Raw genomic sequence first — 23422 nt, 5'->3', positions numbered from 1 at the left:
TGTATGAAACAGGTTGTTAGGTAAGACACATATGCGACAGTTAGGTATCTTTATTATGAAACGTTTCGCCTACACAGTAGGCTTCTTCAGTCAAGTACAGAAAGGTTGATAGAAGCAGAAGATACTGTCGCATATGTGTCTTACCTAACAACCTGTCGGTATTTTATACCATTTTAATGTTCATGTATGAAACAGCTTTATAACACAATATTTATAGTAATTTCAGTTGTGGACTGTCAAGATATGTTCGGCTTGCATTTTCATGGGATTTGATCCATCTCATGTTAAGATGTTAGATACCATGAAAAGACAATTCACAATAAACATAACAGTCATAGTGTTTGTTTTTGTAAATAATTATGTTATATAAAAATAACACATTTTAGTATACAGTAGAGCCCCACTTATACGGCAGGTTAGGCTCCAGGCTACTGCTGGAAAACAGACACCGCCAGAAAGCAGAACTCCATTTTTCCCGCTTATAAATGCATACAAATGTTGTATAAGTTTTCACTAACATATATTAAGTTAGCAATAGAACTAGGCATTAAAAACAATAAAGAGGAAAATACACACAGTACACCCATTACTTACCTTAAAATATTTGTATTCCTAATGTAGGGTGAGAGGTGAATTTTATTGTAGGAAGTCAGGTTTGGGAGGTATGATAGCCAGCCAGGTCAGCCTACCCCACCCCACCCACATGTAATACGCTACGACATTTAATTAAAGCGCCCCAGAGCGATAAAATACGTATACGTACTATACAGTACATTCATTAATTACCTTAAAATATTTGTAGTCTTAATGTAGGGCGAGAAGTGAATTTTATTTGTAGGAAGTCAGGTTTGGGAAGTTTGGTAGCCAGAGGTGTCAGCCCACCCCACCCAAACGTAATATACTATGACATTTAATTAAAGCACCCCAGAGTGATAAAATACATATAGTACATTATTTTTTTTTATTAACACATCGGCTGTTTCTCACCAAGGCAGGGTGGCCCGAAAAAGAAAAACTTTCAGCGTCATTCACTCCATCACTGTCTTGCCAGAGGCATGCTGACACTACAGTCATAAAACTGCAACATTAACACCCCTCCTTCAGAGTGCCATCACTGTACTTCCCATCTCCAGGACTCAAGTCTGGCCTGCCGGTTTCCCTGAATCCCTTCATAAATGTTACCTTGCTTAAACTCCAACAGCACGTCAAGTCCTAAAAACCATTTGTCTCCATTCGCTCCTGTCTAACATGCTCACGCATGCTTGCTGGAAGTCCAAGCCCCTCACACACTAAACCTCCTTTACCCTCTCCCTCCAACCTTTCCTAGGCCGACCCCTACCCGGCCTTCCCTCCACTACAGATTTGTATACTCTCAAAGTCATTCTATTTTGTTCCATCCTCTCTACATGTCCAAACCAATAGTTTTGGTAATCCCACACCTCCTCCTAATCTCCAAACTATGGATTCTCAGCATTATATTCACACCACACATTGCCCTCAGACATGACATCTCCATGGCCTCCAGCCTTGTCCTTGTTGCAACATTCACAACTTATGCCTCAAACCCATACAAGAGCATTGGTATAACTATACTCTCATACATTCCCCTCTTTGCTTTCATGGATAAAGTTCTTTGTCTCCACAGATTCCTCAGTGCACCCTCACCTTTTTACCCTTGTCAATTCTATGACTCACCTCATCCTCCATAGACCCATCTGCTGACACGTCCATTCCCAAATATCTGAACACATTCACCTCCTCCATACTCTCTCCCTCCAATCTGATATCCAATCTTCCTTTGCCTAATTTTTTTTGTTATCCTCATCACCTTACTCTTTCCTATATTCACTTAACTTCCTTCTTTTACATACCCTACCAAACTCATCAACCAACCTCTGCAAATTCTCTTCAGAATCTCCCAAAAGTATAGTGTCATCAGCAAAGAGCAACTGTGACTAACTCCCACTCTGTGTTAGATTCTCTATCTTTTAACCCCACACCTCTTGCCAACACCCAAGCATTCACTTCTCTTACTACTCCATCTATAAATATATTGAACAACCATGGTGACATCACACATTCCTGTCTAAGGCCTACTTTTACTGGGAAATAATCCCCCTCTCACCTACATATTCTAACCTGAACCGCACTATCCTCGCAAAAACTATTCACTGCCTTCAATAACCTACCTCTTATTCCATACATTTGCAACATCTGCCACATTATTCCCCTATCCACCCTATCATATGCCTTTTCCAAATTCATTCAAATTCATTCTTGAAGTCTTTCAAACAGAATGACTTCAAGAGTGTATCAGTCTGTAGTGGAAGGAAGGCGGGGTAGGGGTCGGCCTAGGAAAGGTTGGAGGGAGGGGGTAAAGGAGGTTTTGTGTGCGAGGGGCTTGGACTTCCAGCAGGCACGCGTGAGCGTGTTTGATAGGAGTGAATGGAGACAAATGGTTTTTAATACTTGACGTGCTGTTGGAGTGTGAGCAAAGTAACATTTATGAAGGGGTTCAGGGAAACCGGCAGGCCGGACTTGAGTACTGGTGATGGGAAGTACAGTGCCTGCACTCTGAAGGAGGGGTGTTAATGTTGCAATTTAAAAACTGTAGTGTAAAGCACTCTTCTGGCAAGACAGTGATGGAGTGAATGATGGTGAAAGTTTTTCTTTATCGGGCCACCCTGCCTTGGTAGGAATCGGCCAGTGTGATAATAATAAAAAAAAAAATTACCTTAAAATATTTGTAGTCTTAATGTAGGGTGAGAGGTGAGTTTTATTTGTAAGAAGTCAGGTGGTAGCCAGCCAAGGCAACGCTCAACACGTAATGTAAACAAACCAGGTGAACGCGTCTGGCTTTCGTCACTTTACATTGTGTACAAGTTGTCTCCATGTTGATACAGTAGAATAAATACATAAAGAGAGAAACTCCCATTCTCCTGTAACATCATTTTTAGAAGAAATGATGCTGTAAGTGAAGGCATACGAAAGGAATAATTTTCTAGCTACCCCCAGTAATCTTATAGTGACATTTTCCCTATGTTGGACTACAGTCACCTGGCTACCACAAGTCCTACAAGTTGCCTGGCTACCACATCTCATATTTATGTTAATTTATTCTACTGTGGGGTGTATTTATCATGTTTATGCATTATGTAGTGTGTTTATTATATAATTTTGAAAAAAATATCACAGATGGATTAACCCTTTGAGGGTTTTCGTCGTACTAGTACGTTTTACGCGTAGGGGTTTTTGACGTACTAGTACTCATAAATTCTAGCGGCCTCAAATCTAGTGGGAGAAAGCTGGTAGGCCTTCATATGAAAGAATGGGTCTATGTGGTCAGTGTGCACAGTCTAAAAAAAATCCTGCAGCACACAGTGCATAATGAGAAAAAAAAAACTTTGACCATTTTTTTTTAATAAATCAGCGACTTTGCAGTGTATTTTCGTATGGTATTTATTGTTGTATTCTAGTTTTCTTGGTCTCATTTTATAGAATGGAAGACATATTACAGAAATTGAGATGATTTTGACTGGTTTTACAAAGAAAGGTGCCTTGAAATTGAGCTCAAAGTAGCAGAAATGTTCGATTTTTACCAAACTTCAAAAGTAAACAAATCGTGCCAAGCGTGCAATACACGTCAACTGGTGAGTCTAATATTCTTTCACAAGTGCACCAATAATATTTATACCATTTTTTACACTAATGCAGTAGTCTGCATAACAGTAAATCTTATATTTTTTGTGAAAATAAAAATTCAAAGTGGAAAGCAAAAGAATATAAGAGGGGACTTGAGACATGACTAATGACTAGAGGAAATGTCATTTTAGTGCCAGGAATGTCTTTCTTGTTTATTCTGGACCCTATTCCGAAATTGGCATCTTTTGAAATTTGTGTGAAATTGGCAAAATTGCTAAATTCTGACCACTGTACTGGATAGTTGAATTTCATAAATGAGTGGTTTCTTGCATCCATTCGATAGAAAAAAATGGAGTTCTAGCGAAATATTCATGTTTTTTGTCGACTAGTACAGTGAAATTGGCCGAAAATGGGGCTCAAAGTGGGCAAAATCGCCGATGCATAAACATCGCCGAGACCGCTAACTTTGCGAGAGCATAATTCCGTAAGTTTTCTATCAAATTTCAAACTTTTGGTGTCTTTATGATCGGGAAAAGATTCTCTATCTTTTCATAAGAGAAAATAATTTTTTTTTTTTTTAAATTTGGCCGACCCTGAGAACGAGTTTCGGAGAGGGCCTGTCGACCCTCAAAGGGTTAATGGAAATGTCTATACGTATTAATGTAATACGTATACGACATTCAATGCGCCCAAGAGATTTCGTAGTACGTTAAGAGTAGAGAGACTCTTAGTGATTTTAATGTGTACCTGCACACCAGCACAGTGTGTAAGTACATTTTGGTACAGGTACACAAGTATAATTATCAGAGTACGTACATATAAAATATGCAATAACTTTAAAAACGTTTGAAATTTTGGAAAGTTTCAAGACATAATAGAGGCATGAGCTCACAGAGAATATAAACAAACTGGGTGGGGCATGCCATATTTGAAAGACTGCTCGCCGTATAGCAAGTTTTGGTCTTAATTTGAAATTGCCGTATTAGTGAAACATCATAAGGCAAAACGCCATAAGTGGGGCCCTACTGTATATGTAAATAATAAATATCATTAATATAACTTAAGAAAAGAAAACCAGAGTAATAATAAATTAATTTCAACACTGATGCTCTTGTTTTCATAGTGTGTGTTTTTATATTTTCTATACCTGGCTCTCTCTTCCTGGCTTAGGTTGATGTCAGATCACCACCACTGCTGCTGTATTATTTTGTTTGTATTAAGGAAACCTAAGGTATTGACCATATGGCAAAGTGACTGTGGGCCTAAGCTGAATTTTGCGAGGATGGTCCGAAGAATTATGGACTTGCTTGGGTCATCTTGTAGTCTTCTGCCACAAGATGTAACGTGGTTTACCCATTTTCATGTGTGTTTATATTGTATTATAAATAATCTTTATATTAAAATATATTTTTCTAAAAAGCTGTTTCTCTAAAACCCTTGTGGTTTGAAAACACTGTTTTGGCAAGAGATGTGCCATGAATGTTCTTTTATACCCTAGACTAACAGTTATCCTGTGTATGGTCACAAGAGGTAAATTATCCACTTAGGTACTACTAAATATTACCTCATGTTTATGAAATAATTATAACCCTAGACAATACAGCCCCTCACATTTAAACAGGTCTGAGAAGTCGCTGTGGGCTAAAGGAAATGAACACAAAGACTTTCGAGTCTGTGAAGATGCCTAAAGAATGTAAAAGGGGGGGAGGGGGAAAACCTTACCTCAGTTGGAAACTGCCAGTACAGTAGGTTAAAAGCAGAATAATCATGGGAAAGTGCAAACCTGCAGGGGTCCCACATTGCCTGGGAAATGAAAGGTAATCAGGTTTGATAAGGAATGGGTAGCTCAAATTCCTTGAATTAAGAACCTATCAGCAATCGAGGCACCTTTTCCTAAAGGTGGTAGAATATTCAGATTGCCTTAGTCAGCCAGGTGTGTGAAAATTTAATTTCTCATACATTTATCTGAACTCAAGCAATTTTTTCCCTGTTAGGAAATACCATGGTATTTCTATAAATGGCACTGTAATCAATATGCACGAAGATAAACTATGCTAAGCTAGGGTTCACTCAAAAAGTAATTGCCTGTAACTTATTTAACCAATACATAATCAGAAAATGAAATACAGTACAGTCTTGGTTTTTTTACTTATACTGTACAAAAGTATAACCTTAAATGCATACAAAATACTTTAATCTTCATTCTTCTCAGGTGGTGGTCCACAGGGCTGCACCATTTTTTCCATCATGTTGAAGCGAACACGAGCTTTTGTTTCATTTTCTCCTATTGCAATCATATTCAGCATGTCAAAGTGGCCCATGTAAGATGCGTATGTGTCACGCTGTTGATTGACACACCATTCAAACTGCGCAGTATCTGCATGACCTGTAAAGTAATGCAGAACAGATAGGATAAATAGCATAATATACATTTAGCTTTAGAATACGGTAATATAATGCAGTGTACTACACAAAAAAAAACAAATTCTACAATTTAAATATTTTTATGTACCATCTATTCTATAATTTATCTTGTTTTTCATAAACTTCTTTACAAAAACATTAATTGCTAAACAATATTTAAAATTCACTTCATACACCTTTCACTGCTTTTCTATTTCTTTTTTTTTGACACACACTCCTGCTTTCCCATCAATGTCTGCAACTTCCCTTCCAAATATTATGAAAGTACAGTGTCATCAGCAAAGAGGACCTGTGATAACTACCACTTTACATCAAATTCATTATCTTTTAAGCTCAAACTCCTCCCTAACATTAATGGTACAAACGCAGCTAGAAATACATTAAATACCTACAATGACACATATTCCTGTCTAAGATCCATCTTTATCAGAAAATCCTCCTCTCCTATACATGTACACCCTAACTCTTGCCTCTTATTAAACTTCTTTACACCTTGTAATAACCTTTCACCGATTCCATACATTTGCAACACTTGCAGCATTGCTTTCCTATCCACCCTATCATATGACTTTTTACAATCCAGAAGTGTAACAAAAAGCCTCTTACCCTTATCCTGGATACAAAGTATAAAATATCTGGCTAGACAAAAACTCAATGCAACAGACTACGTCCACTGCATCGGACATTTGTCTTGCTAGCAGTGTTTTTCTGGTAGGTTCCCTATTCAACAGACCAAGTATGGTACATTGGGTTATTTGTTCATGAGCACTAGTGTCTGCTGCATCAGGGAATCCAATGAAACAGATTTTTGTTAGAAGACACCCCATCCCTTTCCCTATTAGTATCATAACAAGGTTTTTCTATATTATTATTATTATCAATTATACATTACCTGTGCCAATGTATTTAGACTGCAAGTGCTCTAGTTGGGAGTGAATATTATAACGATCACCCATTTTCACTTATACAATCTGAAGAACTGAGAATGATACACAATTAGTAATATTTTATTTTTTTTTACTTTAAATCATGGTACTGTATTCAGTACATACATTATATTGTAACTGATAAAATCTAATGCTAGCACAGGAAAAGTTTGATGAAGTACACAAATGCAACAAATATGAATGTAACAGGTAAAAATTTACTTTAGTCAATGAATAGTCTTCATTCTTTAGAAAAATACAGTATACCTGGAGGGGATTCTGGTGATCAATGCCCCTTTGGCCCAGCCTGTGACCAGGCCTTGGGGAAGACATCTTACACATGTGGAAAGATTAGAAAATACTTGTGGTTATCTTAAGACCTAGTAGTTCAGCTAAATCATAATTAGGCAGCTGGATAAACATGGAAACTCATGTTAAGTAAAAGGACACTAATGCAACAAATGTGACGTTGGCATCTGCCCTTTTACTTAACGTTTTGTCAGCAATTCCACCATGGAAACTTATGTAAACAAATTGCTCCTAACTGTGGATGAATGTGTCAAAAACTGAGGAAGAACCCAGTCTCACCCATTACCATTTTGTACAAAATTACCAGCAGGACCCATCTTCAGCAAAGCCCCTAAATAATTTCATTGTTAGTGCTGAGACTAATGGTGAGGATACTCAGTGTTATTACATAGATTATCATACATAGCAGCATGTAGAGAACCTAGGATAGCCCAAAAAAGGTCAGTGATTTATTTCCATTGGGGTCCTTTTAATACCTTATTATTATACTTTAAAGGAAATATACTAGGAATGAGGTAAAATGAGTTATACAGTGGAACCCCAGTTTTAGTTTTCCCCAGTTTTCATTGAATTCGGTTTTTGACAACTTTTTTCTTCAAAATTTTGTCCCAGTTTTTGTTCATCACCTCGGTTTTCATCAAGTTGACAGTGATCCATCATACTGAACATGTCCACTCACACCCACAAAGCAAATCACGTGTTCTGAGTCAGTCTGACTTTGTTTCTCATCAGTAGAGGGTGGTAGTGATGGTGGTAGAGATAGCCTCTCCTCCCTCTCCCCTAATCGCCGTTTTCCATTTATTTATTTATTTATTTATTTATTTATTTACAATTTGAGCATACATACAGAGGTACAAAAAAATACAGATAAGAGCAGCATGCCAAAGCCACTTATACTATGCATAGCATTTCAGGCTGGCTTAAAATTAACTAAGCAATGATGAAATCAGTGACAATACATTATTGTAAACAGATAACTATAAAGCACAAATGAGTATCACAAAGACAGGTCATATGGTTGCATGCATTGTTGTACATTCAGTCGTATGGAGTATTCTGTTAGGTAGTGTATTTAAAAAATAATAAAGTTAGATTGGGTTTTAGGTTTAACATTTATGTGATATAATTGTGAGAAACATTTAAGATATACAATTTATAAGGTTCAGTTATTCAGTATTTATTTGGTTTTGGGTAAGTGATCTTTGAGAAGAGACTTGAATTTATAAACAGGTAGTGTTTCTTTTATATTTACAGGTAATGAATTCCAGATTTTAGGGCCTTTTATGTGCATTGAATTTTTGCATAGTGTGAGATGGACACGAGGAACATCAAAGAGTGATCTGTGCCTTGTGTTATGGTCATGTGTTCTGTTGAGGTTGGCAAGGAGATGTTTGAGGGGAGGGTTAATATCAGAGTTAAGTGTTCTATGTACGTAATAGGTGCAATAATAAATATGGATGTTTTGCATGGTGAGTAGGTTTAGTGTATTGAATATTGGTGGAGTGTGCTGCTTGTAGTGAGAATTTGTTATCATTCTAACTGCAGCCTTTTGTTGGGTAATTAGTGGTCTGAGATGGTTAATTGTTGTTGAGCCCCATGCACAAATTCCATAGGTGAGATAGGGGTAAATAAGAGTGATATAGGGCCAGGAGGGCTGACTGTGGAACATAGTACCGTATCTTCGATAGTATGCCTACAGTCTTGGAAATTTTCTTAGAAATTTGTTGTATATGTGTATGAAATTTGAGTCTATTATCAAGGTGGATTCCTAAGAATTTTCCCTCTGTTAGCTTTGTGATAGGTGATCCGTTTATCATTATGTTAAGAGGGACATCTGTAGCTCTGTTACCAAACTGAATGAAGTAGGTTTTGTCAATGTTTAGTGTAAGTTTGTTAGTCCTCATCCAGGTAGATATTTTCTGTAATTCGGTATTTACAGTATTGGCTAGCGTGACTGGGCTCGGGTGAGAGAAGACGTATGTAGTGTCATCTGCAAATAGTGTGGGTTTGAGTAATTGCGAAGCATTTGGAAGGTCATTTATGTATAGGAGAAAGAGAAGAGGGCCAAGGACACTTCCCTGTGGGACACCAACTGTAATTGGTTGCGCAGAAGAGTTTGCCCCATTTGCGTACACATATTGGCTTCTGTTGCTGAGGTATGACTTGAGGTAGTTGAGGGAGTGCCCTCTATTACCATAGTGTGACAATTTTACGTGGAGCAAGTCATGGTCAACTGTATCAAAAGCTTTACGTAAGTCAATGAAGATCCCCAGTGGGACTTCTTTTTTCTCTATTGCAGTGTATATATGTTCTAGCATGTGTATAATAGCATCATTAGTATTTTTATTAGGCCTGAATCCAAATTGGCAGGGGTTGAGTATGTTTTGGGAGATAAGGTAGGAGTAGATTCGTTTATGAATTAATTTTTCGAAGATTTTTGAGAGAGGGTGTAAGTTGGATATTGGCCTATAGTTATTCAACTCTGTTTGGTCTCCTCCTTTGTGGATCGGGGTGACCCTTGCTATTTTGAGTACTGTAGGGAAGGTGGAGGATTCTATGGATTTGTTAAAGAGTGTTGCAATGATTGGTGATAGCACTTGTGACAGTTTTTTGTATATAAAGGGTGGTAAGGTATTTAAATCTCCTGCCTTGTTTTTTAGTGCGTTGATAATAAGGGAGACTTCGTATGGGTTAGTCGGAGCTAGGAACAGTGTGTTCGGGTAGTTGCCGGTGAGGTAGTCATTTGGTGGGGTAACTGAGCTTGGGATTTTATTGGCAAGGTTTTGTCCTATAGTGGAGAAGAAATCATTGAGTCTGTTTGCTGTTTCTGTTGGTGGGAGTTGGGGTTCATCTGATTTTGCTAATTTTATTTTGCTATTTCGTGATATCTTTTTTGTTCCCAGAATTTCTGATAGGGTTTTCCAGGTCTTTTTTATATCACCTCGTAAGTTGGATAATCTGTTCTCATAATACAATTTTTTTGCCCTTCTTATCAGGCTGGTTAGGATTGACGAGTAACGTTTTGTTTGGTCTCTGGTTATGTGACCCATTCTGTACTGTTTTTCATATTGGTGTTTTGTATTTATGGATTTGAGAATGCTGGGTGTTAGCCAGGGACTGTTCAGTCTCTTAGCTGTCATCTGTTTAGTTTTTTTAGGGCAGTGCTTGTTATAGAGGTATTGGGTCTTTTTTTAGAAAATTATTAATACATTCGTCAATATCTGTATAGATTTCTAGCTCATATGCCAACAAGTCTTCAATAAAGGTAAAAGTGATGTTAAATGTTCATTTATCCATTTCATTAGTCCTTTATATATATTTCTAATTGTTTTCCGTATGTAAAACTATAGTTATTCTCTATAAAATGAATTCTTTTGTTAATACTTTTGGGTGTCTGGAATGGATTAATTGGAGTTACATTACCTATTTCTCATGGGAAATATTGTTTCAGTTTTCATCAAACTCGGTTTTCGTCAGACTTTCTGGAACGAATTAATGACAAAAAGCAAGGTTCCATTGTATTTACACGTGTTAGCTAAGAAAATAATAAATCATTCTCCTCCCTTTCTGTCACTACATTCATTAGGTACCTTTTGGCTCTCTTCTTGAACTGGTTCATGCTATCACTGGCTTTGACATGTACAGGCAGTCTGCTCCATTCCTTCATTATTATTATTATAATAAAAAAGAAGCGCTAAGCCACAAGGGCTATACAGCTCCATTCCTTCATTGCTGTACGATAAAAGGTGTTTGCAGAAATAATTACAAATGTGCTGCTGTCTTTAAGAACTCTGCTACTATCGATACTAATTTGCTGCTACTGTGACCAATTTTCTTTCATATTATAAAAATCATCACAATGCAACTGAAATAATTAAAATATGTTGGCTGCATAATAATCTGCTAAGGAAAAAATACGCTCGGGAATGCTTACATTAAAGGCTGGATCAATGACAATACTTATTTCCTCCCTACTTTGCAAGGCCCCTACCTCACTCCCTACTTTATTTCTCTTCAACCCCAATTTAGATGTAGCACTTGTAAATACCTGCATAATAATTTGCTTACATCAGGATGCATAAACGTTGCAATATAGTTGTTGTTGTTGTTAAGGGAAATTACAGCTTCACCCTATCAAACCCAGCCTCCTGATGACAAGAGGAAACATTGACCACATCTGAAGGGTAATAGTACAAGAAAATTTATTATTATTAAAATAAGAATTCGCAAATTGAAAATGTGGACTTCACAAAAAAAAAAAAAATCTGCGAGGTATACATAACTTTGTAATAGGTGTTTACAATGGAAATACGTTACTTTGACTCTTTTGTGTTATCGTACGTTCTGTACACATAAGATCTCGTTCGGATTTTTAACCCCGGAGGGTTAGCCACCCAGGATAACCCAAGAAAGTCAGTGCGTCATCGAGGACTGTAACTTATTTCCATTGGGGTCCTCAATCTTGTCCCCCAGGATGCGACCCACACCAGTCGACTAACACCCAGGTACCTATTTGCTGCTAGGTGAACAGGACAACAGGTGTAAGGAAATGCGTCGAAATGTTTCCACCCGCCGGGAATCGAACCCGGGCCCTCCCTGTGTGAAACGAGAGCTTTAGCCACCAAGCGACCTGACCGAATTTGGCCGAAATACTCAGCATAACAAGGGGCTTTCTATATAGTAGTATGTCACTGATGTCATGTCATGTACCATGTACATGTACTTGTAGTAAATAAAGATATTATATATTATATTATACCTGAATACATTGTATATATATCTTATGAGTTAGTTACCGGCTCTTTGTTAAGCCGTCCAAATATCCGTACTGTGATGTAGAGGAATTTCTTTGACAACTTAATGTAAATATATGTCACCGGTAAGTATAATGAAGACCTACGTGCTAGGTAGAAAACTGAGCCACTTTACTACCATTGCTGAAGGCAGAGCCAGAGTAAAACGTCTAAACAGCACCAAGCCCGATTCGAATTAATTAGATGTATTTAGGTTGGCACTACGGTTCCCTCTTCAATTCTAAAATAAGCTATTTAGCATTTTAATAATAAAAAAATATAAGAGAAAAGGCTACATGTTCCATTTTTACTAAAACAAGTAAACATAAATTATGGTATAAGTTATAAGGAGGAACCATGCAGCATCACTGGGACGGAGGTTCTGGCGCAGCTGAGGAAGGAGAGTATCTGTACACCAGCAAGTATGGCTGCTATCGTTGCTCGCTCCCTCCACCACACTGCTCGCCGGGGTGTTCAGCTAACCTCCGTCAGGTTCGCCAAGAGTAAGTGTCACAGATGTAGCTGGCAGCTGCATGATGGAGGATAGTAGGGTGTGATAGACCCGGTGTCAGAGGAAAGGATTTGCACCTACACTTAGCCGGGTTTATCTGTGTATAAGTGTTATTTTTAATCAAGGCTGTTTCACTACATTGGCTTAGGATTCATTTTAGTATCTAAGGTTTGGATGAAATTAAACAATTGGGTGTGGTCGATAATGATGCTAGCGAAAGATTAATGATGAAATTGGAACTGCAGTCTTCCTGCTGGCTCATGCTCAATTTTATTCGGATTAACCCAGAGCGTTAGTAATCCAGGATAACCAAAAAAAAAAAAAAAAAGTGTCTAGCTTATTTACATTATAATCTTTTTGGTTCTCTTCCCCAGGATGCAATCCACATCAGTTATATAAAACGTCATTCCATTTATGTATACTTTACCATCAAAGGTATATCAACATACATGTCTGACTGCTTGGCTGTTCTCGCACATTACCACATTTGTTTATGTAACATTTTTAGAACCGAGGACTAGAAGTATCAAATTTAATATGTATCAAATTACATATAAAAGGGATAGAGTAGCTTAGAGTTGCTTAGTTAATCTTAAGTTAATTTTAAGCCAGCCCGTAATGCTATGCATATAAGTGGCTTTGGCATGCTGCTCTTACCTGTATTTTTTTGTACCTCTGTATGTATGCTAAAATTACTAAATAAATTAAATATATTCAACTTTTGACTGTAAAAAAAAATTGACATTATGAAAATGACCTGATACATTGACTTAAGTCATGCAAAAATCTTACTACTGGAAGTAAGTCACATTATCATTGGTTAAATTCTGCGTAATTTACTACGCAGCCACTTGTACTCTAAAATTATAAATGATACCTAAATAAAAACTAACCTAGCTTAAAAAAAAAAAAAAAAAAAAAAGCTAATCTCATCCTACTGGAAGCAGTTCAAGTCCCTTGACCTGTACTCCTTGGAATGCATGTGAGAAAGATGCATCATAATATACACTTGGAAAATCCTAGAGGGACACAGAAATCACTCCTTACAAAAGCAAAAGACTTGGCAGATGCAGCATCCTCCCCCCCCCAATGAAAAGCAGGGGTGCCACGAGTATGTCAGAGACTATACAACAAGTGTCAGGGGCCCAAGACTGTTCAGCTTCCTCCCAGCATACATAAGGAGGATTACCAATAGACTCCTGGCTATCTTCAAGAAGGCGCTGGAAAAGTACCTCAAGTCAGAACCTGATCAGCCAGGCTGTGGCTCGTACATCGGTTTATGTGCTGCCAACAGTAACAGCCTAATTGATCAGGCCCTTATCCACTGCGAGGCCTGGTCGTGGACTGGGCCATAAGGGTGTTGACCCCCAAAACCCCTCTAGATATTATAATGTTTGTACATTAATTTTAAATAGTCATTATTATGTATTATCCAGGGTTGTAATGGCTAGCCATTTCAGCCCTCAAGAATTTTGGTATTTCTACAGGTACAGGATACAACTATTACAGGCCTAACTGACATCCTTAGCACTATATAGAAAGCCCCTTGTTATGCAGAGTATTTTGAGCAAGTTAATCTTGACCCCCATGATGCAACCCACAAGTCATCTAACACCCAGGTACCTATTTGCTGCTAGGTGAACAAGGGCAACAGGTGTATGTATGTATGTTCAACACTATATTTTACCCATACTGTGATTGATCCCCTGGACCTCAGTATGTAAGTTGATGCTGTAAACCAAGCCACAAGCACTTCATGTTTATCTCTGACATGCAGAGTTGTAGATTCCTTAGAACAAACTTTCAAGTAACAACATTAAAGCAAGTACTTTAGGCAGTGCTAAATGTGAAATGGGGAGGTACTACCTTACATTAGTGGAAATGGGTGAGTGAGGGTTGAGCCTACCTGGCATAGGCTAGTATTGCTCCTTTTATGTGTTTTTACCTGTTTATAGGAGAGCATTGGTTTGGCAGTAAATTTCTAGACAAAAAACATACGATTGTTGGACAAACGGGACCTGCTCCTCTATACCTATATTAATATATGTATGTATGAATGAATGAAAGCACTGGCTTGGAGGTAGTATTAATTATAGATGAGTAGAACCTGCCTAGCATGGCCAACAGACCTACTGTGGTGTTGCTATATCATGTTCTTTGGAATAGGGATTACAGCTTAAAGATTTCAATCCAGGTAAAATGTTACCCATGAATAAGATTACCCTCCATCTTCTCTTTTACTTGTCAAAAAATAGCATAAAACCTTTACTTATACTTGAGTACAATGTAAGCAAATTCCTGTATGTGACTTCTGTCAATCATGCTGGAAATGTATCTCCTGTGAAGGATTTTTGTGTGCGCGTGCTGGTTTGCGTGTGTGCATGTGCGCGCTCTGGTGGCAGGTACCCGTACTGATAAGCTATAGTTTCTAAATGTAAAACTGCTGTTCTACAGTATAAAGTATTAAACATCTTAAATATGTACAGTCCAGTATTTTTTTATGGTTGAATTTAATAAAAATATATAAATTTCTTCAGCTTGTGTATTGATTTTGAAGTCTGGATAAATGAGGAAAAAAACTGGAATTTAACAAGTATTTAACCCTTAAATGGTCCAAACGTATATATGTTTACCTGTGCAGCGCCCCGAATATTTTGAAAAAAAAAAAAAATTTTAATAGGAAAAAAAAAAGAGCATGTGGTACCCAGGCATCCCCAATTTTTTTCATATGGTGCACTGAGTGTGCACACCCTTTCTCTCATGTCTAGGCAACTCAGGCCTATTGTGCCAATGTTGAATGACAAATGAAATGTATATATACATTTGGAGTGCTATGCGAGAGAACGTATATATACGTTTGGACCGTTTAAGGGTTAAATGGGTTACCATTCCTTTGTGTTTTCTCCTTTGTAACAATAATTGTGCCTTGTTATTTTGACATGGGTAGTTTGTGTGTTTATATAAGTTTTTATGGTATTAGCATTGGCTGTGATTTATTGTAAAGGTAATTTAATAAATTTCCTCTCAGTGATGGCTGATCCATTGGAACATGCTACTGGATTGGAGAAACAGGAGCTTCTAGCTAAGGCTGCAGGCAATGAGGTAAGAATATTTTAGTACTCTGTACATTATCCTGTTGTGTATGTCAATATATATAGATTCATACACAGTACATAAGTTGATTTCAAAATGATAGGTGTGGTGTGGTTATTTGTAATATCAAGTTTTCTTTATATTCTTATTGAAAATTGGTTGGCCTGACTTGAGCTCTGAAGGTGGGGAAGTATAATGCCTGCATTCTTAGGGGTGTTAAGTAAAAGGACACACATGCAACTAATGTGACATTTTATTGTGGCAACATTTCACTCTCCAGGAGCATTATCAAGCCATTACAAACAGTACATGGACACAGAGGGTGTATATAGGCTTAGAGTGAGGTGTAATACAAGAGGTAGTAGTACAGGTCCGCCATCACAAATCCGGCAATCAGACCTCCGGTTCCATCAGTTATTAGGCACTAATTTCTGCTGGCTTAATTTCAAATTTCCAGGGTCGCCACACCAACCTGCTGGTACGGTTTGGTGGTGCTACTTGCTGCATAAGTCATTCCAATTTCTTTTTCTCTATTGTTATAACCTGCTTGCTTTTAGCCCAAGCCATGGTTCCAACGAATAAAAGAAATGCTTCTCATTGTGTAAAGCACCTATACAGTACATTGTCCATTAAACCTTTCAGGGTTGCTGCCGTAATAGTAGTACGGCTTGCACGCCAGGGTTGGTGCCGTACTAGTATGCATAAATTCTAGCGCCTTCAAATCTAGTGAGAGAAAGCAGGTAGGCCTACATATGAAAGAATGGTTCTATGTGGTCAGTGTGCACAGTATAAAAAAAATCCTGCAGCACACAGTGCAAAATGAGAAAAAACTCCGTGTTTTTGCTTTAAAACAGCGACTTCGCAGTGTACAGTGGACCCCTGGTTAACGATATTTTTTCATTCCAGAAGTATGTTCAGGTGCCAGTACTGACCGAATTTGTTCCCATAAGGAATATTGTGGAGTAGATTAGTCCATTTCAGACCCCCCAAACATACACGTACAAAAGCACTTGCATAAATACACTTACATAATTGGTCGCATTGGGAGGTGATCGTTAAGCGGGGATCCACTGTATTTTCGTATGTTATTTATGGTTGTATTCTAGTTTTCCTGGACTCATTTTATAGAATGGAAAACATATTACAGGAATTGAGATGATTTTGATTGGTTTCATAATGAAAAGTACCTTGAAATTGAGCTCAAAGTAGCAGAAATGTTCGATTATTGCCAAAGTTCAAAAGTAAACAAATCATGCCACGCGTCCAATACACATCAACTGGTGAGTCTAATATTCTTTAACAAGTGCGCTGGTATTATTACCATTTCTAAACTAATGCAGTAGTCTGTATAACAGTAAATCTTCTATTATTTTGTGAATAAAAATTCAAAGTGGAAAGCAAAAGAAATCTAAGAGAGGCCTGGGGACATGACTGATGAACAGAAAAAATGTTATTTTAGTACCAGGAATGTCTGTCTTGTTTATTTGAACTCTTTGGAAATTGGTATCTTTTGTAATTTGTGTGAAATTGATAAAATTCCCAATTTCTGACCGCTTCATTGGATAGTTCAGATCGGTAAATAAGTGATTTCTTGTACTCATTCAATAGAAAAAAAGGGAGTTCTAGCGAAATAGTTATTTCTTTGGAAATTGGTATCTTTTGTAATTTGTGTGAAATTGATAAAATTCCCAATTTCTGACCGCTTCATTGGATAGTTCAGATCGGTAAATAAGTGATTTCTTGTACTCATTCAATAGAAAAAAAGGGAGTTCTAGCGAAATAGTTATGATTTTTGTCAACTGGTACATTGGAATTGGCTGAAAATAGGGCTTAAAGTGGGCGATATTGCCGATGCGTAAACATCGTCAAGACCGCTAACTTCGCGAGAGCATAATTCTGCAAGTTTTCCATCAAATTTCATATTTTGGTGTCATTATGATCGGGAAGAGATTCTCTATCATTTCATAATTGATTTTTTTTTTTCCAAAAAAACTATTGACCCTGAGAACAAGTTTAGGAGAGGGCCTGCTGACCCTGAAAGGGTTAAAGATAAGGTGGCTTTGAAGCCACTGTCGGTTGCCATGAGCTCAGTCTCGGTCTCGTGATGCAGGAGAATATGCTTTATTATTACGCTAATATCAACACTACAGCTTATTTGCCTATCACAATTGATCTAATATGACATAATAAACAATATAAATAACATGTTAAATACCCCAGAATAAATATTTGGCATAATACTGAGCAGTTCGATGGAGGTATGAAGAGGATATGGGATACAAGTACTATTCTCCTATCCCTGTATTGGGGCTTATATTAGAGAAAACGGAGTACTCGTACTGCACCATAAAACAAACAGAAAAGCTATTTTCTCTACATAGATTATCACACACAGCAGCATATGTGTAGAGAACCTAGGATAGCCCAAAAAAGTCAGTGGCTTATTTCTAGTACCTAGCTTGGGCTAGCCATATGTTTTTTGGTAAATATTCAATTCCCAGCCAGGGTAGAAACATTGGACGTGTATCTTTACACCTGTTGTCTATGTTAACCCATCGGTAAATGGGTACCGGGGTGTTAGTGGACTGGTGTGGGTCTTATCCTGGGGCACTGACCTAATTTGCCTGAAATGCTTAGCATAACAAAGGACTTTTTGTGTAGTAGTATGTCACTGATGTCAGCTAGGCCTGTATACCATGTACATGTACGTGTAGTAAATAAAGATATTATTATTATTATTATATTATTTTCTCAGTTGTTTGTTGGGTTATCTTATTGAAACTTGGGCAATGTATGATGGAGAGATGCATCTTAACGTACACCAAAAATGAAAGAAATCAGACCATAAATAACGGAGTTCACTTCTCAGCCATTAGCGGCCCCATAGCGGTATATTTTCATATGGTTTTTATGGTTGTATTGTCTTTTTTTGGCCTCATTTAATAGAATGGAAGATATATTACAGAACTAGATATGATTCTGATTGCTTTCACGACAAAAAGTACCTTGAAATTGCGCTCACAGTAGCAGAAATGTTCCATTCTTTAGCAATGTTCAAGAGTAAACAAATGACGTCACTGTCTAATATGTGTGCGCATGCCAGTCCAAATTCCAGTACGCAGTCAAGAATGGGTTGACATTATTTATACAATTATTACAATAATGCAGTAGTCTGCATAACAGTAAATCTTCTATTTTTTTGTGTGTATAAAAATTTCCAAATGGTAAGCAAGTGTAATATAAGAGGGGCCTGGAGCCATGACTAATGAACAGAGGAAATATTATTTTAGTGCCAGAAATGTCTGCATTGTTAATTCTGGACCCTATTTTGAAATTGGCATCCGTTGAAATTTGTGTAAAATTGGCCAAATTGTCAATTTCTGACCACTATTGTGTAGTTGAAATAGGTGACTGGGCGGTTTCTTGTACTCAGTTGACAGAATAGAAGTATAAACACACATGCAGTTTAATGTGATCCTTTAGTGACAACGTTTCGCCCACACAGTGGGCTTTTTTAAGTCACAAACAGATCTACCTGGGGTGGAAGGTACGGGAGTATTTATAGTCAGGTTCATAATGTTGAGGTCAGGTGGAGAATGCTGCATCTGATGGGGTTATAGTTTGAAATCTTGGGTAGCTTGGCAGGGGTATTGGACAAGTTGTGAGCAGACCTTCTGCTCACAACTTGTCCAATACCCCTGCCAAGCTACCCAAGATTTCAGACTATAACCCCATCAGATCATCAGATGCAGCATTCTCCACCTGACCTCAACATTATGAACCTGACTAGAAATACTCCTGTACCTTCCACCCCAGGTAGATCTGTTTGTGACTTGAAAAAGCCCACTGTTTGGGCGAATTGTTGTCAGTAAAGGATCACATTAAACTGCATATTTGTTTGTTTCCATTGTGTCGGTATGTTATACCATTTATTTTCAGAATAGAAGTAAGTAAATAAATAAATTATTCAGGTATACACTAGTTATAGATTATTGTACATAGCAGCGTACGTATAGAGAACCTAGGATAACCCAAAAAAGTCGGTGACTTATTTCCAGTACCTGGCTTGGGCTTCCCATATATGATTTTTTGGTAAATAATTTTTTTCTCATTTGTTGGGCTATCCTATTGAAATGTGGGCAATATATGATGGAAAGATGCTTCTTAATGTACACCAAAACTAAAAAAAAAAAAAAAAAAAAAAAAGGACGATGAATATGGGAGTTCACTTCTCATCCATTAGCCGCCTCTTTGCAGTATATTTTCAGTATATTTTCGTATGGTTTTTATGGTTGTATTCTTGTTTTTTTGGTCTCATTTGATAGAATAGAAGCTATATTACAGAAATATACATATATGATTTTGATTGCTTTCATGATGAAAAGTAGCTTGAAATTGAGCTCAAAGTAGCGGAAATGTTTGATTTTTGTCGATGTTCAAGGAACTTTGTGTTAGTCAAGTTGGTTAATTTTATTAAGTGTATTCTAACCTAACCACTCTGTAATCCCAATGATGCCAGATTCGTGATATTAGTTGTAGTAGTAATACAATATGGTAGAACAATCAACAATGTTACGGTACCAAGTGGTCATTCAACATCGGATGTCTGCATACCTCTGGCAAGAAAGCTATTGAATGAGAAACAGAGGATGTTTTCTTTGTGCTGTGTGACCTCCCTACAGGTTTAGCTCTTCCCTGTGAATATAAAATAATAATCATCCTGCCTTGGTAGCTTGCAGATGTTAAAAAAAGGCATCGTGACAGCCATGTATTTTTAGAAAGTCAGAAAAAGTGATGTTTTTCTTTGGGTTATTTGTCATGATGGGAAATGGCTGTTATTAACCCTTTCAGGGTCCGTGCTGTAGATCTACGGCTTTATGTTGAGGGTCCAAACCATAGATCTACACCATGAGCTCGGCTTGCTCTGACAAGCTGTGAGCGGTAAACTTGGGCCTAGATATGAGAGAATACATCAATGTGGTATGTGTGCACCACATAAAACAAATCCTGCAGCACACAGTGCATAATGAGAAAAAAAACAGACTAATTTTCTATTAAAACGGCAACTTTGCAGTTTTTTTCGTATGTTTTTTATAGTTGTATTTGTGATTTCTTGGTCTCATTTGATAGAATGGAAGATATATTACAGAAAAAGAGATGATTGTTATTGGTTTTAGTACTGAAAATGGCTTGAAACTGAGCTCAAAGTAGCCGAAGTGTTCAGTTTTTTCCGATGTTCAAGAGTAAACAAATGGCCTCACACGTCTAATACACACCAGCTGGTGTGTCTAATACACGTTCACAAATGTGGTGATATTATTTATTCAATTATTACAATATTTCATAACAGTAAATCTTCTATTTTTTGGTTTGAATAAAAATTCATTATGTGAATACAAAATCAAAATGGAATTCATTTGTAAAGCCTGAAAATGTAACTAATGAACAGAGGAAATGTCAGTTTAGTGCCAGGAATGCCTGCATTGTTTATTCTGGACCCTATTTTGAAATTGGAATATTTTGAACTTTGCATTAAATTGGCCAGATTACCAATTTCCGATCACTTTATTTTGTAGTTGAAACAGTTGACTGTGATTTCTTGTGCTCAATAGATAGAATAGAAGTAATACTAGTGAAATAGCTAAGAATTTGGTTGACTGGAATAATGTAATTGGCCTAAAATGGGAGTCAAAATCGGCAAAATCGCCGATGCGTAAATATCGCTGACACATCAAAATTCATGAGAGCATAATTTCGTTAATTTTCCATCAGATTTCGTACTTTTTGTTTTATTACCTTCAGAAAAAGATTCTCTACCATTTCATAAGAAAATATAACAAAATTATTTTTTGAAAATTCTTGGACCCAGGTGCACACTTTGAAATTTGGCCTCTGGACCCTGAAACGGTTAAAAAATGTACAAATGGAAAGTTTTGGATTAAAAGAAAGTCCAATGGAAATCTTAATACCAATCAACAGGTTTTGTAAACTTAATGCAGTTTAATATGAAGGATTTTCAGCTTACTGGTACAGGGTATTAGATTTAGCAGATTTACCCTAGTTACAAACATTACAATAATGCACTTAATGGAAATATAAACATAAGCAGTATAATGTTATCCTTTATTGACAACATTTTGCCTACACAGTGGGCTTTACGTGGGTGAAATGTTGTCAGTAAAGGATCATGTTATGCTGCTTATGTGTTTATATTTCCATTGTGTCGGTATTTTATACCATTTATTTCCAATGCACTTAATGATAGAAACTTGCACAAGCACTTCTTATAACACTAGCCATCTCCCACGGAGATAAGAGCATTTGCCATCATTCACTCAATTTCTGTCTTGCCAAGTGTGCTGACATAACACTTCAGATGACCTTCCATACTGCACCATCTCGCCCGTCCTTCAGAGTGCAAGCACTGTACTTCCCACCTCCAGAACTCCGGTTAACCTGTTATCCCTGAATCCCGTTAAACAAGTTACCTTGGTCATGCTCCAACAGCTCTTCATAAAAACCACTTGTCTTAACTCCAATCAAATGCACTCTCGTAACCCTGATGGGTGTTCAAGCCCCTAACACTCAAAACCACCTTTACTTCCCTCCTCTAACCCTTCCTTGGATGACCCCCTAACTCCTCCCTTCCACTCCATAGTTATACACCATCCTATTCTGTGCCATTTTTTCTGAATGCCAAAACCACCTCAGCCCTCTGAATTATACTTTCAGTAACCCCACTTCATCTAATCTTCTTGCTCACATTGCTTTTAATTATGACATAATCCTATATAGCCTCCGTGCTGCAATGTTTTGAAGCCCATGCTTCACACACAAAATAGGTCCTCCATGTATAAAGTGTCTGTTTTATTCTGTGCTTCATCTAGCCTTTCATAGAACCATCTGCCAACAAATTCACTCCAAAATATCTGAATACATACATTTACATTCTCCATACTCCCCTCTAAGCTGATATTGAATTACTGTGCCATAAAATCATTAAATTATTGAACTTTTGCTGCATTTTCAGAATCCCTTTGATATGAGAGTGTACAAGCGTGTAAGTGGTGATTCAAGTAACCCAACAGTTGTTCCATCATTTTATGAAAGGAGGCTAGTTGGTTGCATCTGCGAAGAAGACGCTACTTGCATCAACTGGATGTGGCTAGAAAAGGGTGAAAAGAAACGATGTGAGTGTGGTTATTGGTTCCAACTTATTGATGCTAAGCCCATGGTTTGAAATTTTCAGTACATGTAATTGCTGCAAAGTGTTCTGAGTCTGTATAATGTGTGTGTGTGGAATACTGTATCTCAATTAAAAATGTTAATTTATGATGCAGTAAAATACCATTCCCATCCCCCGAGAAACTTCTCTTGTACATAATTGAACTATTCTGGCAATTCCCAGTAAGAATAATTACTAATTTGGCGATTTTCTGGTTAATCCAAAAGATAATTCCTTTGGGAATATTGTATTTATATACATGTAGAAAAATAAATCTATCTAATTAGTGATATTTTTACTTTCCTATTAACTGTTGTATTTTTGAGGGGATATATAGTAATAATTACTACAGTTTACCTTGAATCCTAGTTGCTGTTGCGTGTTGATATGGCCTTACTGTGCTAAGGAGGATGGCTCTGTGGATGCTGAGCTATCAGTAGTTAATATCAAAAAGAAGTGTTAAACCTACAAGGGTATCAGTAGTTGGTTGGAGTGCTTA

General features: G+C 37.3%; 2 protein-coding genes across 8 annotated transcripts; one reads left to right on the top strand and one right to left on the bottom strand.

Annotated features, from left to right (window-relative positions):
• Positions 1-5773: 5773 nt before the first annotated feature.
• On the bottom strand, positions 5774-12300 carry Sf3b5 (splicing factor 3b subunit 5). Of its 7 annotated transcripts, none has more exons than XM_053773623.2 (4): positions 12234-12253; positions 11370-11478; positions 6959-7045; positions 5774-6028 (listed from the first exon to the last, which is right to left on the bottom strand). In XM_053773623.2, exons 3-4 carry the CDS (start codon positions 7020-7022, stop codon positions 5835-5837), a joined length of 258 nt encoding a protein of 85 aa, XP_053629598.1. In that variant the 5' UTR covers positions 7023-7045; positions 11370-11478; positions 12234-12253; the 3' UTR covers positions 5774-5834. The 7 variants fall into 7 exon arrangements, with proteins under 7 accessions (XP_053629598.1, XP_053629597.1, XP_053629601.1 ...); XM_053773622.2 differs by lacking the exon at positions 12234-12253 and adding an exon at positions 12202-12223; XM_053773626.2 differs by lacking the exon at positions 11370-11478 and having other exon boundaries at positions 12234-12300.
• Positions 12301-12438: 138 nt separating this feature from the next.
• LOC128686637 (cytochrome c oxidase subunit 5B, mitochondrial) lies at positions 12439-23209 on the top strand. The gene is made up of 3 exons (XM_053773630.2): positions 12439-12597; positions 15634-15707; positions 22729-23209. Exons 1-3 carry the CDS (start codon positions 12519-12521, stop codon positions 22936-22938), a joined length of 363 nt encoding a protein of 120 aa, XP_053629605.1. The 5' UTR covers positions 12439-12518; the 3' UTR covers positions 22939-23209.
• Positions 23210-23422: the final 213 nt, after the last annotated feature.

This window comes from Cherax quadricarinatus, unplaced genomic scaffold (assembly GCF_038502225.1).
Source record: "Cherax quadricarinatus isolate ZL_2023a unplaced genomic scaffold, ASM3850222v1 Contig257, whole genome shotgun sequence".
NCBI classification, from domain to species: Eukaryota; Metazoa; Arthropoda; class Malacostraca; order Decapoda; family Parastacidae; genus Cherax; species Cherax quadricarinatus.
This window is presented reverse-complemented; position numbering and strand designations above follow the sequence as displayed.